This window comes from Rattus norvegicus, chromosome 2, assembly GCF_021556685.1.
Source record: "Rattus norvegicus strain SHRSP/BbbUtx chromosome 2, alternate assembly SHRSP_T2T, whole genome shotgun sequence".
NCBI classification, from domain to species: domain Eukaryota; kingdom Metazoa; phylum Chordata; class Mammalia; order Rodentia; family Muridae; genus Rattus; species Rattus norvegicus.
The window spans coordinates 114,749,067-114,771,164 of NC_141535.1; the positions used below are offsets into that span (position 1 = coordinate 114,749,067).

At 40.8% G+C, this 22,098-nt stretch overlaps 1 protein-coding gene across 50 annotated transcripts in view; it reads left to right on the plus strand.

Moving 5' to 3' along the window:
* Positions 1-22,098, plus strand: part of Mecom (MDS1 and EVI1 complex locus) — a 555,388-nt gene that overhangs the window by 511,150 nt on the left and 22,140 nt on the right. For 14 of the 50 annotated variants that reach the window (XM_087618716.1, XM_087618731.1, XM_087618726.1 and 11 more), the window contains 5 exons: positions 1,993-2,209; positions 8,213-8,360; positions 9,841-9,994; positions 14,407-15,763; positions 18,071-18,158. In XM_087618716.1, coding sequence (XP_087474842.1) covers positions 1,993-2,209; positions 8,213-8,360; positions 9,841-9,994; positions 14,407-15,763; positions 18,071-18,158 — 1,964 coding nt within the window. 50 annotated transcript variants of the gene reach the window in all.

The window sequence follows — 22,098 nt, forward strand, 5'->3', positions numbered from 1 at the left end:
GCTATTGTTCAGATTTCTGTCTCTAAGGCAGAGGTGATTGATGGTAGAGTACATCTATCCTTGTAACTGTACATCCAGTCAGACAGTCCTATCTGAGTCCTTTGCCATTGTCCCCTTGTTATTGGTGTCGTTTAAGCTAAACCCATGTCTCAGTGGATTATGGTCTCAGGCTCTTGGTGGGTCTCCTGTTAGATTTGCCCCACTGCAGATGGGGGAATTCTTCTATGAAGCAAACCTAACCATGTACCTGCTCCCAGCTTCCGGTGATGCTCTTTTTCCCTTCTTAACATGACCACCAATATCCTTCTGTCCGTCACCTCCCTCTTTCCTTCCATGTTCCCTAATACCTGCCATACCTTACCCTTCCGTGAGTCATGTGTGGGGTACCTTCATCCTGCGTGCACACCATTGTCATCCCACCTGTCTGAGTTTTACCCAGGAAAGCCCATCGTGAGCCAGTTTCTCCAACTTAGCTGAGTTACACAGCTCCCCATTGCTCCTGTGTGTCCATCTGTCATAGCATTGCCGTCGTACGTGTCCCTTGGAGTTCCCCACACACGCATTCTCTTGCAAAGCACATGGCAACTTGGTAGGCAATTACAATGTTTTTCCCCAAACACCTAGTCAATTAATAACTGAAGAACAACATCTTCCTTCGTTATAGGTCTACAAAACAGCCTGTGTGTCACAGTGTTACTATGGGTGTTTTTCGGCATCACGAGCCATACACAATACCTCTGTGGTCATACCTGTGGACTTTTGTGTGGGCTCTCAGCCATGGAGTAGAAAGAGCAGGAACAGTGCTCTTTGTGATTAACTTCATAAAGCACATTGTATTTCCAACTATTACTGTCTATTTACTCTACTGATTTAAAGTGTAAATTCATGTTGGCTATTTAACAAAGCCATGCCAATTATCACCGGCCCCTGAGAAATATAAATTAGCCTCAAAGGGTTCTGGAGACATCTTGTGCTCCATTCGGGGTAATTGACGGTTGACTAACAATGATGGACATGGTTGTGGCTCAGACAGGGCCTCTGTGTCCCTGCCTTTGACTTAGAGGAAAGCAGGGAGTTTGAGTTCTGACCCAGCCACTTGTCTTTTGGGTCTGTAAGTGACTACTTAGTTGCTCTAAGCCTTAGTCCTGTCACTTGAAGAACTGGGTAAAACTTAGACCTATTTTTCTTGCACTTAAGTGTGAAGGAATATGAATAACTGCTGTGCTGGCTTGAGATTATGATCAGGAAAAGGTAATTACTACTTCCGTTATCCCTAGAACCTACAAAGATTTATGTGTTGAGTTTGATTTGAGGAGGAGATTACATGGCAGCCTCAGTAAATGTATTATTTTTCCAGACATTTTATGGGATTCTTTACCTATATTATTATTTTTAATTTCCACATTAACTTGATTTGGAGAAATGGAGGTCAGAACTTTCAGTATTAGAAATGGCTCAGCGGGTAAAGTGTTTGCTGTCCAAACCTGATGACCTGAGTCCAAATCCTTAGCATCTATCTAGAACCAAGCTCGGGGCTGTGCATTTCTGTAGCCCCATCAGAAGAAGGGGCAGAGCTAGGAGTATCCCCAGGGTGTCAAAAGGGTGAGTCTAGGTTCAGTGAGAGACCCTGTTTCAGAAAAATACAGTGAGGAGAAATAGAGGAAGACACATAATAGCAACCTCCACATATGCCCTGTGTATGTGTAAGTCCATGCAGATGTCTGTCTGTCTGTCTCTCACAAACACATATAAACAGGCACACACACACACACACACACACACACACAGACACATACATACATAGGCACACACACACACACACACACACACACACACACACACACACACACACACACACACAGACACTCTCCAAAGCAAACTGTGGATTATGTTTTGTGTTACTCATTAAGTCGGCTGCTTATGGTGATGGTGAATTCAGGATCCCACAGTGCTAGCTAATAATACTTGCTAATACTTACACTGTCTCTGCAGAAGAACGGCAGCACCGCTGTGAGGACTGTGACCAGCTCTTTGAATCCAAGGCTGAGCTGGCTGATCACCAGAAGTTCCCATGCAGCACACCTCACTCGGCCTTCTCCATGGTGGAGGAGGACTTGCAGCAAAACCTGGAGAGTGAGAGTGATCTCCGAGAGATCCATGGCAACCAGGACTGTAAGGAATGTGACCGAGTTTTCCCCGATCTACAAAGGTTAGAGACATACTGAACATGGGTGCTTGCTCTGCAGCAAAGTTAGGCTGGAGAAGTTTGCTCTGGGGAAGACTGGAGTTTCAAAACAACTGACCAGACCTGCTGGTGGCATGTTCAGGAATCATTGTTCCCTTAAAACTTCTTGTCCTTAAGATACTTACAGTGAACATGGATCATTTTTGTCAATCAGAAAATATTCCTTCCCTTCCCCTCCCTCCCCAGCCCTTCTCTTTCTTCGCTTTCCTTTCCCTCCCCTTCCCTCCCCTTCTCTCTGTCTCTCTCCCCCCTTTTCTTCCCTCTCTTCCCCTCCTCATTTTCTTCCTAAACCTAGGGATCATAACCAGAGCCTTGACTGTGTTAGACAAGTGCTCTACCATTGAGCTATCTTCCTAGTCTATAGATGCTATGATTTAAGCAGGATTATTGTGAACTGAAGTCTTTACAGGGAATGATGACTTTGAGGAAAAAAAAACAGTGAGAGGAAAAGATAAGTAGTGATATGTCAAGATTAGTAAGGCTAGCTCTATCTCATTTAAATAGTAAGGGTACCTCTATCTCATTTAAATAGTAAGGCTAGCTCTATCTCATTTAAATAGTAAGGCTAGCTCTATCTCATTTAAATAGTAAGGCTAGCTCTATCTCATTTAAATAGTAAGGCTAGCTCTATCTCATTTAAATAGTAAGGCTAGCTCTATCTCATTTAAATAGTAAGGCTAGCTCTATCTCATTTAAAGGACTGGAATTCTAGATCTCAGACTCATCTTCAGAGGTAACTTTTGACAGATCCATATAGGTCACGGATTTAATTAAAATTATCCATTAAATTGTGTATCCATAAGAGAACCAGTTTAGTGTTTCCCAGTGTAGCATTTTCTAAAGGGAAGAATATCACTGTAGAAATCAAAATGAAGCAATGTCTTAATATTTAAGAGAATGAACACCAGGTCTCAGCAGTGTCTTCGCTTTGCATAGCCCTTTGAATGTAATTCAAGAATGCTTTTTATTTGACTAAAGGGAACAACAACACTGGAATCTCCCCTTGGAAAACTGTCCATAATTAATGCTATGAAATGCAACTTTATATTCAGAGGTGCTAAGAGGTTTCCTTTTTGTTTATTTCTACCTAATGGCTAGGGTTTCAATAATTACGTTCATTACTTTTTATTTTTTTCGACCTGGAAATGGTCTTTGGAACACATTAATTAGGCTTTTCGAGTGAACGAATCACATTGTGTTTCCACAGGGCTGCTAGCTGGTGTATCAAATGAACTTGTTCAAGAGTGTGAAGGCTGAGTGGGTTCTAGACACAGCACCCATGCCACCTCACCCTGTCCTTTCTTTCCCCTTCTTGGATGCCTCTCCTCTTTCCCTTTACCTCCTCTTGCTGCTCTGCCTTCTCTTTCTTCTCCTGGATCTGTGTGAGGAAAGGATTTCATGCAAATGTCACTGAGTTGAAGGCACGAATGACTAAGAGACATTGAAGTGTAACCATTTCCTTGTTGACACTGAGTCCCATGATGCAACTCAGCTTTGAAAATTCAGGCCTGAGTTAGTTCCCAGTGAGAAAGGAAAATGGGAAGTAAGAGGGTTTCCCTAGCACCCTTTACACTCATACATGTAAATCTATAAAGAGCATGATTTAATAAATTCCCTATAAGTCTAGTAAAATGTAAGTTTATAGTAAAAATTACATAATGCTTTTAAGTATAATCATGCCCCTATATTATAAAAAATAAAACGAAACCAGAAAATGCTAGTAAGAAGATAAAATCCACACAAAAAAAGTTATCTCTAGTGTCAGAAATGGATTATTTCACTTTGATTTTTTTACAAGAACAATGGATAATATTACTGTGAAAAAAAATAAATTCTCATTTCCTTTGGGAAGTGGATAGCAACAGTTTTTAGGAAGAACCTTCTGGATCTATTCAACCACAGGCCAGAGCCCCAGGAAGCTCCACTTTATGCTGAAGGCAACTCTAAGTTAATCACTGGGTGGACCCCAGTACAGAACCCTCCACATTTGTCATTTGGAAGCCCAACCAGAGGAGTAGAGCCTATCATCAAGCAGTTAGGTACCATTCCTCCAAGTGTTGAGGGTACTCCTGGATCCTATGCTATAGCCTTATCCTAGTTCATACTTTTGGGTGTCTCCCTCCTCATCGAATGCTGCCGTTGCTGCTGATATTGTCAAGAGAAGACAGTTCCGTCTTTAATGTGATACAATCTTCTTTCCACATTACCCATCTAAAATCTCTAAAATTCTTGTACTGAATTTATTTATTTATTTATTTATTTATTTATTTATTTATTTATTTATTTATTTATGTGTATGTATGTGTGTGTGTGCATATGCACATGTACGCATAGCTATATGTATATGCATACATATAGGCATATGAATGAGGAGGATCAAAGACAGCCTTGACTATCATTCCTTGGATGCTGTCCACCTATATTTTTTCTTTTTTATTCCGAGACAGGGTTTCTCTTTGACCTGAAGCTTACCAAATAGGCTAGATTGGCTGAGGTCACTGAGCCTACCTAGGGATCTTCTTGTCCTTAACTTCTCTTCTTGGATTACAAGTGTGTGCTGCGATGTCAACCTTTTTATGTGGATTTCGCTCTTCATGTTTATACTTTACTGACTGAGTTATCTACATGGTCCACCCCCACCCCTGTTGTTTTGTTTGTTTGTTGTCGTTTTGTTTTGACAGTGATACAGTGCTAACCCCACGGAACAATATGGACCTTACACTGCACAGGAGAAATAAGAAGGAAATGATCCCTTTCTTTGTCTTTCCCTACTCTGTGCTACATGCTCACAACACACCCTTGGGACTAGACCTCTTCCTTGTAGTTGGGGAGAGAAGGAGACTCAGAGCTCATGGCAACCTCTGGCCACTTGGATACAGGGGTCAGGTTTTCACATACACATACGAGGATACCGACTCCCTCCTTGGCTGCTGACAGTAATGGAATCTCAGTCACTGCAGAGGTTTCTAAGGACGCCCCTGGCTCCCCAAAGTTACTGATATCTCTTCTAACGCGTTCACTAGCATTTCAGCTTCTTTCTTTTATTTAGATATTTGAATTTTTATTAGAAATTTGTATTTTTTTCTCATGCAAATTTTGAACATATTTTGATGAATGTAGATCAAAGTATTTATTTTTGCCACACTGCCACTGTGTTTTTATGGGGTTGCAAGTTCCTTCAACTCTTTCAATCCTTCCTCTAATTCCCCCCAAGGGGGTCCTGTTCTCAGTTCAGTGGTTTGCTGCTAGCATTCACCTCTGTATTGGACGTGCTCTGGATGTGTCTCTCAGGAGAGATCTATATTCAGTCCCTTCCAGCATGCATTTTTTTAGCTTCATCAATTTTATCTAGTTTTGGTGGCTGTATAGATATGGGCCACATTAACCAACAGAGAGTTACATATTATAGATAAAGACTAGGTCTTCCTTTTAACTCCACCCTCCCGTGTTCTGTTGGCATTGGCGACTGGATTGACTCATGGGGTCCCCAAAATAAGTTCAGATGTCAATAGGACTGGGAAGGAAGTGATGGAGAAAATAAGTGTGGCAAAGGTATTTTTAACTTACCAAGATATGAGAGCAATGTTTACTCACTTACCAATTCCATGCTGAGGAGTGTTTCCTTAGTGCTGGTCATTGATACTCAAACACAGAGTATTGATCTCACAGAAAAAGGAGACAGAGAATTGAACACGCACACTTGGCAGTTTTAGTAGCTTTTAATTGTGGAATGCTTCAAGTCGGCACAAATCAGAGAGAAAGGTGGATTTAAAAACACCCCTGTGCTCAGCACCCTCAGTTACCACAGAGGGCCAGTGTTGTCTTAGTTCTCTCTATTTTGGAGTATTTGAAACAAATGCTGAACATTATTTTGTGGGGAGTTTGCTTGTTTTTTAATTTGTGCTATCTATCTAAGTCTAGGTGTGTCTGTAGAAAATAAAGACTCTTAATTTGTTTCAGTAGAGCCCTTTAAAAATAACAAGACTGGCATTACCGGGTCAGAGTTTAAATGCTAATAGTTAGGGCTTTTAGGAGTGTTATAAACAGGAGGTCCATGTACGACAATTGATTGTCAGAGTTATGTCTACTTTAATCTACTGAGTGCTCCTCTTGTCAGATTCTTACTCTCTGGCTCTTTATCTCTCCAGCCATTACTCTCAGTACTTTTTTCCCTTTCAAATGTTGTCGTTTATATGTCCTTGGTGGTGTCTAACGCCTTTCTTCTGTCCTTCTTTTCTCCACAAAGGCATTGTTGCATTTTAAGCCTTAACTGGGCTTTAGATTCAGTGGTTTAACAAAATGGATATTATCACTTATTTATATCAGGAAGAAGGCAATTCATTGCCCAAATTCATTAATTCATACAGGGCATATGGAGAATTCTTGTTTCCTCATCCTTTCAGCATTTGTTATAAGGATGAATTAATTTTATCTAGAAAAAAAACACTATTCCTTATTGTCTGTTTTGTCTCCCTAAAAATAGAATTTACATCACAGGGAAAGCATGGCGTGTTTGTGCATTTTCCCCTTAAGTTCCGGTTCCACAATAAACATCCTATAAGAGGTTCTGTTTGTGCATTTTTAAAATAGTCTTCATGTTAAAGAATATTGTCACTGTTATTGGTGCTTAGCGTGAACAACCTTTGTACAGTGAGCTCCTTTCAAATTGGCATCCTAATTTCTTCTGAGATCATCTGCCCTTTTCTTGCTCTCTGCCATAACAAAATGTTCAGAACCTAGCCTGTGTGCTTTATCAGATTGGAAATGCGCAAAGGCTCTCAGGGGCTCTGGCTACAGTAGGTGAGCCCAGTGTACCAGTGTGCCAAGGACAACGTGGCGGCCAGTGAACGAAATTGCTGCAGGTGGCTTTCAACTGCAGTGACAGATCATTGTCTGTGTGCTCTTTCCATTATACTAATGCAGATTCATGTACCAACATAGAGAAGAAAGCCAAAGTCTCAAAAAAAGAAAAAAAAAAAGAAAAAAACCTTTCTAAAACTTAAAACAGAGATAAACTATCTTATGAGGATGTTCTAATCATGTTTTTCTCCCATTAGGAGTTTTAGTGCTATATCACTTTAAATTGTGTATGCTATTCTTTATAGTTCATGAGTTATCTATCCTCTATCTATTGATATATCTGTCATATCTATCCATCCTCCATCTATCTGTCTGTCTATCTATCTATCCATCCATCCTCTATCATAACTGTCTTTCTATGTATGTATGTACGTATGTATGTAACCTCCATTTATCACCCCTTCTTGTCTGTTTATTCATCCATCTAGCATCCTTCTCTCTCTTATCTATCCATCCTTCATTTATTATATGCCTGCCTGCCTGCCTATCTATCTATCTATCTATCTATCTATCTATCTATCTATCTATCTATCATTTATATTCTACTCATCTTCTTCATCGTTACCACTATTGCAGTGGTCATTGTCAGCATCTGTCCTCTGTACATGTGAATCCCCACATATCTATCCACACATTGACCCAGGGCCATAGTGTTACTTCTCTTTCCCCTAGGATTAGAAATACAAATACTTCCAATGTAGAGTCTACATATAGTAGAGAGAATGTCTACCTTTTGTCCTCAAGCATTTTATTAACATGTTTTATATTTGAACAAAGTAAATAACAGCGATCAATGTCGATATTAAGACTTTACCACACATCTTAATAGATAACTCTCGCTCTCATAATTCCAAACTACTAGACAATCCCTGATTGCTGTGTCAGATTTATTCGAAGCAGGGCTATATCTCTGTAATGGTGGGACATAGTCTAGGAAACATGTACTTCTATCCACCAAAGACCATTTCTTCTCTTTCTTCCTTCCCACTTCAGCTTCTTTCTCTTTCGACTCTTTCCTTGTCTGTTGGATTAGTAATAAAATGGGATTCTGTTTATGATCATATTTCTTGTCACCCTGCCTTATTAAATCAATTGTTCTCTTAACAGCTTGGAGAAGCACATGTTGTCACACACTGAGGAGAGGGAATACAAGTGTGATCAGTGCCCCAAGGCATTTAACTGGAAGTCCAATTTAATTCGCCACCAGATGTCACATGACAGTGGAAAGCACTATGAGTGTGAAAACTGTGCCAAGGTACAGTGAATTTGTAGGCTACTGGCCTCTCTCTATCCTTCTCTCTTAATCCTCCACTTGCTGCACTCTGAGACAAGCCTTGAAAGCGAGAACTATAAATACCCTCAGAGAAGGAGGCCGAGTGTCCCATGCTGGAAGGCATTAGCACAGGGCATAGGAACACTTAGTGAGTATTCTTTTATTTCTGGAAGGGAGGAAGTGAGGCTTAATGGTGAGTTACAGAACTAGGTGTCAGACATCCTTGGTAAAATCCCAGTTCCTCTGCTGACTTACAAGTGTGGGGTTGTTTTATATAACCTTGTGGGGAATGAAAATTGTATCCAACATGCGACTTAACTTCTTTTAATAGTAATTTGTGAGGAAAGTTACATAAAGCTTCTGAAGGCTTATTCACGAAGAATGGGAGCCTCCAACTTTTCAGATTTTTCCACCTAATCCTTCTTGTAAATCATAACTTGGTACACACTGAGCAGCACAGGGCATTTGTCTCTGTGGCCAGTGCTGCACAACGCTGGGATGAAATGTCAGGCTCTCCTTTTGGGCCACAGAGTGGGCTGCAGCAAAGCTAACTCACAACTTGCATGGTTTTATTTTGTTTTTGTTTTCTTTCTTTCTTTTGTTCCTCTCTCTCTCTCTCTCTCTCTCTCTCTCTCTCTCTCTCTCTCTCTCTTCCTTCCCCCTCCTTCTCACAATAATCACAGAGAAGTCTGGGAATGGTTGCTTTCTATTTCCACAGCTTTTCTTATGGCAGTAGGAACATTGATGGAGTCTTGAAGGATCATTCCTGGATATGTTACTGGGTCTCTCCTATTTTTATTTAGCGAAATGCTTGTAGGAAAAGCCCCAGGTTGCTGGAAACACTGAGTTTAACCTCTGGAGGACATTATTTAAAGTGACTTGGGATGCTTCCATCAAAACCTTCCAGATCCTGTGTGCAAGGTGCCCAGATCCTGTGTGCAAGGTGCCCAGATCCTGTGTGCAAGGTGCCCAGATCCTGTGTGCAAGGTGCCCAGATCCTGTGTGCAAGGTGCCCAGATCCTGTGTGCAAGGTGCCCAGATCCTGTGTGCAAGGTGCCCAGATCCTGTGTGCAAGGTGCCCAGATCCTGTGTGCAAGGTGCCCAGATCCTGTGTGCAAGGTGCCTTTATTTTAAAGGGCACTTTTAATGATAGCGAGGACTGAATTTAGTCTTTGGCCCTAGTTTCTGCAAAGGCCTTGACTATGGCCCCAAAGTGCCATTCCTTATGTAGCCTAATAACAAATGCTAATGGCTACCCCAGGATGAATGCAGAAAAATGAATCATTTCTGGTCTCTCCCTTGAAGGAGTTTCTTGCACTTTAGAAATACAGCTTTCATGTAGTCTTTGATAAAAACTAAAAAAAGGCAAGACAGAGAAAATTCCTCCTCGGGCCATCACTGGTCTTCTTTCTTGTATCTGTGAGTGAAGTTTCTGGATTAATCAGTACTCATTTCCTAGCAGGTTTTCACGGACCCTAGCAACCTTCAGCGACACATTCGATCTCAGCATGTTGGTGCCCGGGCTCATGCTTGCCCGGAGTGTGGTAAAACATTTGCCACTTCGTCAGGCCTCAAACAACACAAGCACATCCACAGCAGTGTGAAGCCCTTTATCTGTAAGTTTTAAAACACCCCAGCTGTCTTCCTGAATCTGTCTGTCCTTCAGAATGCTCTCTGCTCAACAGCATGGCCACACGAGGCCATTGCTGGTGGGAGGAGTTGGTCTCCTAGCTTTGTTATGGACCAAAAATAGAAGAGCGATTTAATGTTATAAGAAAATATTTTATAAGCAGATCCGGGGCATTTTGTGTATAATCCTTGGGGTGTTTTCTTTTAGGTAAAATCAGTATCAGGTAAAGAATAGAGTTGTTTAATAATGTTAACTAATCCTAGGTCATAGGATTTAATGAAGACAACCAGATTTGTCTCACACTATAAAGGTTCATGGCTCTGTAAAACAGCCAAAATGCAGATATCAGTAAGCAAGATGACGTGGTTACAAACCTGTTCTGGGTCACTAGGAGCTGGGAGAGCTCCACCTGGCAAGAAAGTTTATGTTGCTGTATGTAGATTGGAGTGTATGACTGAGAGGGTAAAATGCTGGTGTTCTGGAGGGGTTGCAGTGTGTGTGTGTGTGTGTGTGTGTGTGTGTGTGTGTGTGTATGTGTGGAAGGGACAAGAGGTTCTTTCCTCCTTTGCTGTCTGCTGTTTACAATGCAGATCTGTAGTTCGAGCCATTCAAAAGAGCAAAGTATTTTCCCTTTGATGCGGGACAGGCTCCCTCTCCCACCCCACTGCACTCCAACAGATTTACAAGCTCCATGCTTTCAGGGACATGCTTTCAGGGGACATCATCCCCTTTGTCCACCTACTTGGCACACTCCTGGACCCAGCGCTTTAATAACACACTTCAAGGCAAGGAGAGCTCAGCTCACGGTCTTCTGTTCACCAGTGCGGGTCTGTTTCTGGGTTGTGCTGCAGTAATACAGAAGCTAAACCATTTGTTCTTACTTCATCTAGGCAGCAGCTCTGGAGGCCTTTGTTCTGGAGCTGTGTGGCTGTGTAAACACAGGGACAAAGTGAGCTATGCTACCAAATTCTAAACTGATTTTGGATCCAGATATGGGTGGGATTCTTTGACTCATTACCGGCACCCGGCAACACCTCTGAGTTTCTGCTTTGGGAACTCCATGAAAACCAGCACCCCCCCCCGCCCTGTTTGTTTGTTTGTTTATTTATTTGGACAAGCACCAATGATTTGCAGTAGGTATCTGAGGTACCATATTACTACAGGACCTGTTGGCAAGCTATCGAAGTTTCCATGCCAATATGGAGCTGCCAGAGACTAACTAGACTGTTCTTTGCCTTGACACAGCCTTCTTTTGTGCTTCCAAGAGCCAGAAGTACTTGTCTTTCCTTCTCCAGGGTACAAGAGAGTCTGCTTGGCTTAGATGTCTGTTCCCTGGGTGGAGTGAAGACGACCAGCAGATAAACAAAGGGTGCCCTGATCTCCCAGGGGAAACTGTAGAAAGCATGGGAAATTAAGTATACAATAGGAGTTTTAGATTTTTTTTTGTCTTAAGGAAGAAAAGGAGAAAAGGAACGAAAAAGAGAAAAGAGAAAGTGAGCATCCATGACTCTAGGGCACCTTTCCTTGCAAACCTGTTCAGAAGTGCTCTAGGCTTTCTGTATTAGTTTACTTCAGGCCCACCAGGCAAGATTTATGCGTTGAGGAGAAGAGCAGAATAGGTCCCAGGAAACTGATCATCCATTTCATACAAGAAAGCACAGGTTCTATTCCCTGGCTCTTGCGTCTGCACATTTGACCCAGGAATCCTGTTAAAGGAAACAGTCCCACTCACATCTCAGAGTGTCCTTCATTATTTGGCTTGAATGCCTTCTCGGCAATTATTGGTAAATTTAAATAACAGATGACTTTCTTCAAATATGAAATCTGACAGTGAACCGTGGTGCAATTACAAGTAATAGCCGTGCAATTTCAGAACAAAGGGGTTTAAGGATAGGAGTTGCCATGAGCCCGAAAGGGGGGAGGTTCACCTATGGCTGCTATCTGCTTCTCTTTCAAAGGCCACACACCATGATTTGCCCCTGCTGGTGTGTTTATGACAACTGTCTCTTATTACAGTGAACACAAGGTCTCTAGCGCTAAGGTAATTACTCATCGCCTTTACAGCAATCTCCAGCCTTCTGAAATAGAAACCACATGCTCTAATAGACAGAAAATATTCAAAATACTTCTTAACTTGTTTACGAGGGAGAAAGATGCATTGTTAACTTCAGGCTAATTCCTTGTTACTGAGAAAAATTACACTGGGGTATAGACTTCAACGTCAATTGAACCATTGACCTGGAGCCCAGTTATTGATGCCTTAGATCAAGCCTTCCAGGGTGGTAAACTAAGCTCCTGACCAAGGAAACATCACAGATTCAACGTTTTTGAGACCAGGAACAGACTCTACTTGCCCTGTAACAAAAGGTGCAACCAGACAAGTCAAGAACATCATCTGTTATTCCGACATAGACGCTGTGGATTTTTGTAAAGCCATCCTGCTACGTGAAAGAAGAGGCAACAGTAACAGTTTATTTCCAAAACATTGCAACTCCTGCATTTGCACTTGGTTAACCACCCATTAAGGCATTTTCTCATAGTACTTAGTCCCAAAGGATAGATACTTCTAAGAAGAGTGCCCTTTTATAGGTCTCATAATAAATGACTTGATAGTTCTTAGAATTGCCCAGAAATGAATCAATATACTATAGTCATGTGGAAATCTGCTATCTACCTCCACGGTGATTTTATTTAGAGTATCAAGTAATATAAATAGAACATGTATAGATAGAGCTTGTTTAAATGCTGTCAGAATAGACTGAAGAATGTACTCTGGTAGAAATCTTAAAAAAACAAAACAAAACAAAACAAACAAACAAAAAACCCACCCTCTCTTCTTACTAAAATCCTCATGACAGTCCCTGAAGTGTGGCAAAGATTTTGTTCATATTCACAGGCACACTGATGTGCAGAAATACTGTCCAGTCTTTATCAGCCGAAAAAAAAAAAGCAATTGCTTAGCACTTCCTGTTTGTGGAGGGGGGAGGACAAATTTCCGGTGAGTTTTGCTTGACTAACTTCTATAAAATCCTCTTTTCATGAATTGTCTAAAGAGATGTTTTCATTGTAAGTTTTTGACTCAAGCGTTCTGCACCTACAGTCAGCGATCACTGGAAAAGCAGTAACTGTCAAATTTTATGTTTATTTTCTTGAAATCAATTTGTTTCAACAATTACCAGCAAAAAGATATCGTATTTCCACACGTATAAAACATGCACAGAAGCATTAACGTAAGCTCACACATAAAGTAATTCATCCACAGAAAAGTTTTTTTTTCTTTTTTTAAATGATGCCTAGCAATTTGATCTTATAATCCTGTAAGACTCAAATTGAGTAAAGTCTTACTTGAAAGGGTGAGGGTTGCAAAGTTTGGCCTTAAAATATACTTAGAAATCTTGGCACATCTGTGAGAAGGGGGTGTGCTCCTTTATTGACAAAATTCTTAGTTAAAGGGATAGCACAGGACCACACTGGCTGCCTGACCCTTTTGGATCAGAGTTGTCCCAGCCCTCTCCTCTGCTTCCCATACTCGGCTGACACACACAGAAGTCAAGCCCCGAGATAACTGAGGAAGATACAGCAAGAAGTGAGCATGTTTCCCAAGGATGGGGGTTTCGTCTGCAGGAAGGTTACCATAGCCATTGGTGTGAGAGGAAGTCAGAGGACGTGCTCATAGTTCATGGGAACCAGCAATGCAGGATGGGCCACATTCAATTTAGCTTCCTCCGCGGGCTTAAAATAGAGCCATTGTAAATTATGTCAGTCTTTCTCAAATCATGAAAATGATTGTTAAAAGGGTCTCCCAATACACAATGCGCATTGTTGTTTGGCTTTGATGTGTGAACGATGAGAGTGCATGATATAATACCGGTGAAATGGGAGAACGGCTCCGGCCCTTCCCCACGGGGAGAGGGGATAAAGGGGAAGATCGCAGACTCGGGGGAGCCTGTTTACCCTGTCTTGGTGCACCCAGTGCAGAATGTTTTAAATGCTCTGAAGTGTTTGTGCTCAACATATCTTTAATTTTCCAGACTCTGTCTAGCGTTAGGAATCAGGTGGGAGAAGCAAGGCATTCTGGACTGTGACTTTTCCGTAAATATTTAAACACACAAATATTATGAAAAAGTACTGGGCAGCGGGGTGGGAGGTGGGAAGATATTTACATCCTCTGTGTGAAGTATTTGTGCTGCTTCACAGACGTTTGTCAGGTTGGATGCCTTGCTTTGGAATCCAGGAAAATGGTGTTTTCTGTGTTCTGAACCGCGAGATCGCTGACTCCCAACTTCTCTTCCTGGCTTCCTAATGGAAACTATTCTGGGTAAAACCACTTGTGATGCTTGCTGAATCCAGAAGCAATTGTCATAAAGCCTGAGACTCTTTTTTGTTGTTTGCACACAGGTGAGGTCTGCCATAAATCCTATACTCAGTTTTCAAACCTTTGTCGTCATAAGCGCATGCATGCTGATTGCAGAACCCAAATCAAGTGCAAAGACTGTGGACAAATGTTCAGCACTACGTCTTCCTTAAATAAACACAGGAGGTTTTGTGAGGGCAAGAACCATTTTGCGGCAGGTGGATTTTTTGGCCAAGGCATTTCACTTCCTGGAACCCCAGCTATGGATAAAACGTCCATGGTTAATATGGGCCACGCCAACCCGGGCCTGGTTGACTATTTTGGCACCAATAGGCATCCTGCTGGTCTTACCTTTCCAACAGCTCCGGGATTTTCCTTGAGCTTTCCTGGTCTGTTTCCTTCGGGCTTGTACCACAGGCCTCCTTTGATACCCGCTAGCTCTCCTGTTAAAGGACTATCAAGTACCGAACAGTCAAACAAATGTCAAAGTCCCCTCTTGACACATCCTCAGATACTGCCAGCCACCCAGGATATTTTGAAGGCACTATCTAAACACCCACCTGTAGGGGACAATAAGCCAGTGGAACTGCTGCCCGAGAGGTCCTCTGAAGAGAGGCCCCTTGAGAAAATCAGTGACCAGTCAGAGAGTAGTGACCTTGATGATGTCAGTACGCCAAGTGGCAGTGATCTGGAAACAACCTCGGGCTCTGATCTGGAAAGTGACCTTGAAAGTGATAAAGAGAAATGTAAAGAAAATGGTAAAATGTTCAAAGACAAAGTAAGCCCTCTGCAGAATCTGGCTTCAATAAATAATAAGAAAGAATACAGCAATCATTCCGTTTTCTCAGCATCTGTAGAGGAGCAGACCGCGGTGTCAGGAGCTGTGAATGATTCTATAAAGGCTATTGCGTCTATTGCTGAAAAATACTTTGGTTCCACAGGACTGGTGGGGCTGCAAGACAAAAAAGTCGGAGCGTTACCTTACCCTTCCATGTTTCCCCTCCCGTTTTTTCCAGCATTCTCTCAATCAATGTACCCATTTCCTGATAGAGACTTGAGGTCGTTACCTTTGAAAATGGAGCCCCAATCACCAAGTGAAGTAAAGAAACTGCAGAAGGGAAGCTCTGAGTCCCCTTTTGACCTCACCACTAAGAGAAAGGACGAGAAGCCCTTGACTTCAGGCTCCTCAAAGCTTCCAGCAACACCCGCCACAAGCCAAGACCAGCCCCTGGATCTAAGTATGGGCAGTAGGAGTAGAGCCAGTGGGACAAAGTTGACTGAGCCTCGAAAAAACCATGTGTTTGGGGAAAAGAAAGGAAGCAACATGGAAACAAGGCCATCTTCAGATGGCTCCTTGCAGCATGCCAGACCCACTCCCTTCTTCATGGATCCCATTTATAGGTAAGGGCGGTGGGAAGAGACAGTGGACGAGGCGAGACGGATATATGAAACACGGGTTGTATGCTATGTCATCCCAGATGCCCTATCACCTCCCAAATCACCTGTTGTTGTTGTTGTTGTTGTTGTTGTTGTTGCTGTTGTTGTTGTTGTTGAACAGTGGATGAGGTTTAATCCCATGAAATATTTTAAGTTTAGAAATTGACAGATTGAGTTTGGACTTATTTTTGGATGTTTCTAGAGTTGAGGTTTTGGAATAGGCCCACAAGATAATTTTTTTTTATTATTACTATTTCAACAATACACTTGTTTTTAAACTTTGTCGGGGAGTGGAAAATATGAGAAAGTCGTCTTGAAAGCAAGTTGTCAAATGGCCTAAGAATGAGGCCCCTGAAGGATTAGCACAGATATTCGTGAGCATGAAAATGGGTTACTTATTTAGAACGACACAGACCTAGAACAGCCAGTCTTCTCTTTGTTAACCCACTGGCATGTGTTGGTATAAATACTATATGCATTCTCTAAGGGAATCTCTTAGAACTCCAAGTACGTGAAATATTAATCACAAAATGGCATTCTATTTCGAATGAGTAAATTGCTCAAAATAAGTCTATCGAATCACACCATTATCTAGTTTCCTTTAGTATGTGTAAGCATTCTACAGGTAAATCATATATGTTTCGTAGAATGTGTTTTATATACTATACTGTAACAATCACCACCAAAATAGTTTTTACTATTTGGTTTTTTAATTTTAATTTTCTTTAACTCTCATATTTATTATGCCTTTTACAGATTATAGGACTTTTCAATTTGCTTTCTAATTCAAATTCTGAATAGTCTCAAAATGTTGTGGAACATGTAGACTTTTTAACTGAACCTATTTAGGATAGGATCATTTTCATAGTGTGCCTAGTTAGAGATTTGGTGCTGCTCTTTCATTCAGTAACGCTGATGGATAGCCTCTAGTTTAGTCAGTCATAGAGCTGAAAGTCCTTGTCAGTGTCCGCTTCTAAAGTTTGCTAGTATGCAAAAGGCCATCCCCATGTCAACAAGGGAAACAGAAGAACCCAGTACAAAGGACATGGTAACACAGGCCTGTAATCCTCACATTCGGGAGGCTGAGGCAGGAACATCACAAGTTTGAGGCTAGCCTAAGACTAGGTAACAAGGCCATATCTGGGGAAAAAGAAGACAATCCAAAATGTCCTTGTGATACTAATTTTATGTTTCAACACCAAAACATATGTCTTCATCATCACCTCTGACCTTCTTCAGCCCATGTCTGCTGACTAGAGGTTTAAGGCTCTAGACCTTCCATTTTATGAGAGGCAAAGTCTCATGAAAAACTCTCAAGCTAGCCTTAGAGAGCCTAGGTGCAGCTTAGCCTTGTGGCCTCCAAAATTTCCTTCATGAAGTGGGCCTCTTATTGCCCACTGCGGTAAGCAAAATAATACGTGCAAAATACAGTGTGAAAAAAATTTCATGAATGCATGGCTACTAGGTTTCAATGGCATTTGTAAAATTTGTTCTTGACACAGGCCTCAAACTCCCCAGGCAGCCAAAGTGACCTTTAGCTCCTAACCCTTTTTTTCATTTCCAAAGTATTCCCTAAGTCTGGCTTTCAATCATAGTTTATATGTGTTCTTACCTAAATTTTCTTAGAAGGTAATTGCCCATGGCTGGTAAAAATGAGTCTGTCTTACTTCACTTCTCTAGATGCCTAACTGTGGGTAGGGTGCAAACCATATTTATAGTTTATCCTTCTTTTCCAAACTTACTTCCCGCCTTCCCTTGAAAGAGAGATAGAGACTATTTGAATATTTATATATCTATCTCACACATATATTGCATATAAATGTATATACTTTAGCCCAGCTTGAATATCTGCGACAGTGCCAAGCTAACATGGGAGTTCCCAGTAGGCAGATTCATGATAACTAGAGTGGGTATTTAGGAGCATTTGGTTTTTGTTAGAAAACGAATTAAATCAAGGCATCTTTGTTTTCACCAACCATTTCCAACTCATCTAATGTCTTTGCTCCATCAGGAGAGTCCTAGAGTTAACTCAGTGACTGCAGATTACCAATTCCTTTTCCACCCTTGTCATTGAGTGGGATTTTTCCATTGTGAGGTGGACTCTCTCCCTTTGAGGACATAGAAGTGCCCAATGTATCCTTTCCCAGAAGAGGCCTTCCTGTAAGTGTGTCCCAAAGAAAACTTCCATTGACTGGCCCAGTTGGATGATACCGACTGTTCTGTGATTAAGATACAAGACTGACTCTCTGAAATCTGATTTTAACCTTGCAGAGTAGAGAAAAGAAAGCTCACTGATCCGCTTGAAGCTTTGAAAGAAAAATACTTGAGACCTTCTCCAGGATTCTTGTTTCACCCACAAGTAAGTATTTTGGATTTGCGATTTGGAGCTTGTAAACTAACTTGTTGATCCTGAAAAGCAGGTGCAATGGATTGAAAGAGACTTTTAAGAACACTAGGATTTCCTGTGACGCTACCATAGAAGAACACAGGAAATTCTAACAGGACTAAAACCCTAGCTTTTTAAAAGAAAAAGTCATGGGTAGATGTGCAAAAATAACATAGCTTGGGTGTTAAGTTATTATGTGCCTTAAGTAATCATTGAGCTAAAGTGCATGTGGGAGCAAATCAGACTCAGCTAAGGAAATAAATATTGAAGTTGTCTTTTGTGTTTAAAGTTTCCTGATGCAAAGATATGGATCATAGCAACTCGTCCCAACCTCATGAAGGTCACTCCTGTCCTTTCAGTGCTTAGATAAAAACAGGAAATGAGTCTACCTGACAAGTTGTTACCATAGAGGGTGAAGGAATTTATCTAGACACCACTGGGCATTCCAGCAAAGGTCTGTAATTGCACAAGAATTCACCACAATACACAGAGCTATTTACTGAATGGATCCAGGCCCATTTATCAAAGGACATACAGTTTCTCTTTGCAAAGGGGGCACACTGAACAGTGTGCTTCATCTCTGGGTCGCCACCCATTTAATTTTCTTTTTTGAAGACTGGTTTACATATTAATCCACAGCTAGAGTGTCATATTGAAAGAAAAGACAATGTCTGGAGTCTGCTTTTTTAAGCTCACATTTCATTTTGTTGTAATTTGTGTTTAAATGATGCAAGCCCTCATCTTTAAAGACACTGAAGATTTTAAGAAAGTACCTGACAATTTAGTACATAAATTTGTTCTATTGTAGCATAGCCAAGCCATAAATGATAGTCCTTTAAGTACACTAGTGAAAAATCTCTTCCATTTATGTAGCAAATGCATTAATTTGTCTTGGGATAGGAATCTTACCTTTCTCTCGTGCTCTTAGCTTTTCAATTGTCTTCCCTAATACTGAAACAAGCCTGGGAGAGCAGAAATCCAAACATCTGTGTTAGTTATATATAAAAACTTATTTTTCTTTCAAAATTCTCACTCTAATCTTAATCGAAAAAATATATGCTTAGGTATCAAAAGTTCCAGAAACATTCCACCATGTATTTTATATAGGAAGTTTAAAGACTGATACTGTTTACATAACCTCTCCACAGAAAGAGCCACGTGCTGAAGCAGTGAGTGTTTATCAGTAAATATTTGATATTTATACTGGCCTAATAACACTTGTAAGGGTTCACAGCCTAATCAACTTGAATACAAAATGCCCTAGGTTTCAGACATTGCGTGGAAAATACAACTCTCTTGATATTTTCTTTTCTAATTACAAGCAAAAGCACATGTGAGTTTATATTATTATATACATTTAATGATAGTGATCAGATTGCTGGCCTATTTTTTATTATGCAAAAAGTCTAGCAATGAAGCAAAATTGCTAAATTAAAGTAAAAGGCTGAGTGCTCTAGGGCATGATAGAATGAAGGAAACAGGACTAGAGTTCAGAGTCTTTGAGCAGATCCTTCTATCTGGCTACTAGTTTTCTTATCTATGCAATCTTTCTGAATGTGTTGATTTCAAGGTGCCCATGGCCTCTAAAAAACAATGGCTAGTCTTGGTAATTGTGTCACTTAATAAAATTAAGCTCATTTACCAATAATTACATGTCTACAGGACTGTTATAAATGTGAAATTTATGTATATTTAATAAGATAATATTAAAGGATGTGCTATATTTTTAATATTCTCAAAGGTAACAACAAATACAACAGATAAGGTCTGTGTCCATTGCTCCCAGCACAGTGATGGCCCCTCTTGCAGACCCTCTTAGGCATGCCATGATAACACAGCAGGAGTGTATTTCCTTCCCACTCAGTGTCACATTTTGGTGTGTAGACTGCCTGTTGCTACGTGCTGTTGTTAGGCCCCAGGAATGACAACAAAAATTAATTTGCAGTACTTAGTGTGTCCCAGGTCCTACAAATCAGAGTGGATTCCTGCCATTCTGGATTCAGTCTCTGTATGATGCCAATATCATATGTGATGGGCAGTGGGGACTACCACAGGGACTACCACAGGAAGAAAGGATGTAGATATTCAGGGTGCCTAATTCACAGGCTATTTCCAGACTACAGAGGAACACTGTTTAAAGTGCTGTTCTTGCAGTTTTAATGAGTGATACTTAGGTGAATTCCTGGGATACACACAGGAGAAGCTCAGCTCTATCTTCAGGTTTACTGTCTTTGGAGAGGTCTGTTCTTTCAGAAAACTTTGCTCATGCCCCAGTGTTTTGTTTTTGCGTTTGTCTTCGTTTTGTATTCTTTCAATTCTACACTAACCTTAACTAATAAAACCAAGGGTTTGGGATTAGGAGTGACTGTGGCCCAAAGTGTTTTTAGTATTTATAATTAGCAAAAGTGCTTTGGTTTTGAGGAAGATTGTTTAGTTCTTTAGGTTTAATAGGAGAACACATGGGTTTATAGGGTAACTGTAAATGGCCAGGTTTACCCAGAGGGTGTATCTGACACTGTGCCTGGTCTCTGAAAGGACCTAATGGAGATCCTTAGAAATGGATGCACAGGTCTCCCAAGGTTAGGATAAAGTCACTGTTGTAAGCCTCTCATGTCCTCTTCTACTTCCCGAGCCATGGTGTCGCCATGTGCCTGGGGCTGTTGAGAGGTTGTTATTGTGCCCTTGGCATGGCCTTACTGTGTAGTTGTTGTAAGTCAACACAGAAAGGCTAGCCCCTGCTATCAGGGCTTTCCATGATTTAACAGCTAAATGAATGCTTGGGTAAGACCATTTAACAGCTCTTCCCTTTTAAAATTCATTGAAACATATTTGGGAGTTGCTGACATTCACTGTCTGTTTTGCAGGCTATCACACAACAAAGACAATATCACATTCTAAGATTAGATTTCTATTGGCACATTTTCTCAGTTGCTTTAGAGAACTGTGAAGACATACACCAAGTTTGGCTAATGTCAAAGAGAAGCCAAGTTTTATATTATTTTAAACACAATCCCTCCACACAACTCAGTCTTTAGACAATAATAAGAGAATAAGTCAATACGTATTTATTGAATTTTACTATAAGACTGTTAGCCTATTTTCCTGCTTATAGCATTACAATGTTTTAAATCATGTCAACATACTTAGAACATCTATGCTCACATATGCCCAAATTAAGAGCTAAGTCCTTAGAGTCTAAGTTTCCCCACTCAGTACTTGAAGAAGCAATTTGTGCTATGAGGCCATTGGAAGACTCCAGCTTTTGCTTCTCTTCATCAGATAAAGAAGTTAGTTGACTATAGGAGTAATGAGCGATGCTTTCCCTAGATATACAGTTGAAGGTTATCCATGGTTCTTTAGAATGAATTCTAATTTTGAAAAAGAAAGCATGGCCACGAATAGACAGGGTAGAGAGAGTGTGTTGCTGAGAGATACCACAGACTATCTACCTCTCTAGTTCCTGGTCAGGGTATCTTCCATTCATGTCACAGATCATTGGGAGTGAAGTAAAAACCCTTGATGATTATAACCTCATCAAAGTGGCTATGATCCATGGTTTGATTTTCTTGCACTTTTGATAACTGTACTTGGTTATTGTCACACGTGATTTTTATAGATCTGATGTTTTCCCATCTATATCAGAGACCTTTTGCCTAAACTGTCCCTTTTTATTCACTTGCTAACATTGCCTGCCCATGCCTCTACTACATTTTGAGGAACTGAGGATCAAATAACACATTCCAGGTTGTCACTTACACACTGCTGGGGGACGCACACACGTCCTTTGCCTTTCATATTCTATTTTGCTTTCCTATTGGCATTGGCACATCTCTTAGTTGTCACCAAACTCATGGAAATATGGAATGTTTCTTCTAACTGATATTTTCAAGGTGATAAACTTTGGAAAATCATC